Source organism: Penaeus monodon, chromosome 29 (assembly GCF_015228065.2).
Source record: "Penaeus monodon isolate SGIC_2016 chromosome 29, NSTDA_Pmon_1, whole genome shotgun sequence".
Lineage (NCBI taxonomy): Eukaryota > Metazoa > Arthropoda > Malacostraca > Decapoda > Penaeidae > Penaeus > Penaeus monodon.
This window is the reverse complement of record NC_051414.1, coordinates 1,877,940-1,878,231: the sequence shown is the minus strand read 5'-3', so window position 1 is coordinate 1,878,231 and position 292 is coordinate 1,877,940. Positions and strand designations below refer to the sequence as shown.

Below are 292 nucleotides of genomic sequence, written 5' to 3'. Positions count from 1 at the left end.
TCGACAAAATAAACAAACATCTTCAACAAAATAAACAAACGTCATTAACAAAACAAAGGAATACCATTACAATAAAAACCCTTTACCCCCCCCCCCCTCCTCCCTCTGGCGCCGCTACTCACGCGCTTGTCCTCGATGCCGGACAGGTCGTAGAACTCCTCGCGGGTGATCATGAAGGCGGCCAGATTGGCCGTGTAGATGGCCAGAAAGATGAGGGCGAACATGGCCCACACGTTGCCCATGAACCTGGCGGGGAAGCGAACGCCGTCAAGGGGCAGGCAGGGCGAGAGAG

At 54.1% G+C, this 292-nt stretch overlaps 1 protein-coding gene across 2 annotated transcripts in view; it reads right to left on the bottom strand.

Moving 5' to 3' along the window:
- The window catches only part of LOC119591893 (glutamate receptor ionotropic, NMDA 2B-like), a 182,298-nt gene that overhangs the window by 21,154 nt on the left and 160,852 nt on the right, over window positions 1-292 (bottom strand). For both annotated transcript variants that reach the window (XM_037940640.1, XM_037940642.1), the window contains exon 16: window positions 123-246. In XM_037940640.1, the coding sequence (XP_037796568.1) occupies window positions 123-246 (124 nt within the window). The remainder of the gene's footprint in view (window positions 1-122; window positions 247-292) is intronic.